The 1,424-nt window shown below is 54.7% G+C and overlaps 1 protein-coding gene across 1 annotated transcript; it reads left to right on the top strand.

Moving 5' to 3' along the window:
• Positions 1-602: 602 nt before the first annotated feature.
• SDRG_17424 (hypothetical protein) lies at positions 603-1,424 on the top strand (the record flags this gene model as incomplete). Its single annotated transcript, XM_008623666.1, has 1 exon — positions 603-1,424. A coding segment is annotated over exon 1 (777 nt), but the record flags the coding sequence as incomplete, so codon positions are not given.

Here is a 1,424-nt window from a genome sequence, read left to right on the forward strand (position 1 = left end):
GCCCGTTCGCCGCTTCAAGGGTCAACACAAAAGTGACCTTTGGCCACTTTGCAAAAGATGTTAAAAAAGTAAAACGGTCGCCAGTACTTCCAAGCGAAGCATGGCATTTCTGCCCTCCAAATACGTAGATGCGATGCGTCGACAGTCGGCTACAAATAGGCATTTTGCATTTAGCGTTCTCCTCCCAAATGGCTGGCGGTCAATCGAGTTGTCTCTTATCAAACTCGAGCGTCGAACGAGGTGAAGCGCTTTTGCGATTTTGACTCCCTCGTGGCGATGTATGGGCCCGTGGGACTCTAGCGAAGTATTTAATGAAATCGCCCGTTCCAAAGATTCCCTCTGTTTTGTACAATTTGTTGAGGTTGGATTTTGATTTTACCGCAGACGGTCCCGAGCAGCTGTGTATAGCCAAGAATTTTATGTGATAACTAACCACTATCAACGCTAGGCGGTCGAGATATTGAAACTAGGCGGCAGGCGCGTGAGCACACTTGAAAAAGGCTTGGATCAACACCACGGTCTAGTACAGACTAGAGGCGGACGAATTAAACACCGTTGTCGTTGCCACCAACCCGTTACGGTTCGCCCACTATATATACGCTGCGCGCTATAAATGCTCAGTGTCCGATATCCTAGAAAAGCCAGCAATGTCGGTGGTCGTCAAGCCGCGCGGGGCTTCGTACTCCGCCGACCTGGCGCAGTCCAAGCCCGACCCGTACGCGCACCTCTGGGCGAGGGCTCGGAAAGTCCAAGAGTACCTCGCGATCGCCGTCGGTCTCTGCGTCGTCGGCCTTGTCTGCATCGACTCGGTCGCCAACAACTGGGCCATCAACGACTACATCGGAAATGGCTACCAGTTTCTAACCCCGATCGCAGACACCAGCAGCGCCAACGACCTCCTCTCGCAGTACAGCTTTGCGAGTGGAGCGAGCCTCAACGACCTCTCCAAGGTCGCCAAGCGCATGAACAACTACACCATCACCAACCTCGTCCAGCCCAACAACCCCAACATATATGTGCTCTCGGCCGGCACGTACGCAGTGAATGCGGGCATGAACCTCTGCGCGATCTTCCAGCGCACGTACGCCGCAGACTTGAGCGTCGCCAAGCCAAGTTTCGGTGTCGCGGTTGACGCCATCAGCTTTCTACGCGGCAACGCCTTCACGCACGTCTTCACAGATGACACGACCGTCAACCTCGCCAACGCGTCCATGGGCCACAAGCAGCTCGAGGACATTGGGTACTCACCAACACGCATTCAGATCGACTTGCGCCTCTCGGAGCAAGTGCCGCTGCTCAATGTATCATCGCCGCAGAGCTTAATGGTCGGCTACTACCGCATCTACTCCAAGGCGTACTGCACGGGGTGTCTTCCGATCGCCGAGCTCGGACACGGTGTCTGCAACATGACCATGGTGTACAAC

Source organism: Saprolegnia diclina (genome assembly GCF_000281045.1).
Source record: "Saprolegnia diclina VS20 unplaced genomic scaffold supercont1.356, whole genome shotgun sequence".
Taxonomy (NCBI): domain Eukaryota; phylum Oomycota; class Saprolegniomycetes; order Saprolegniales; family Saprolegniaceae; genus Saprolegnia; species Saprolegnia diclina.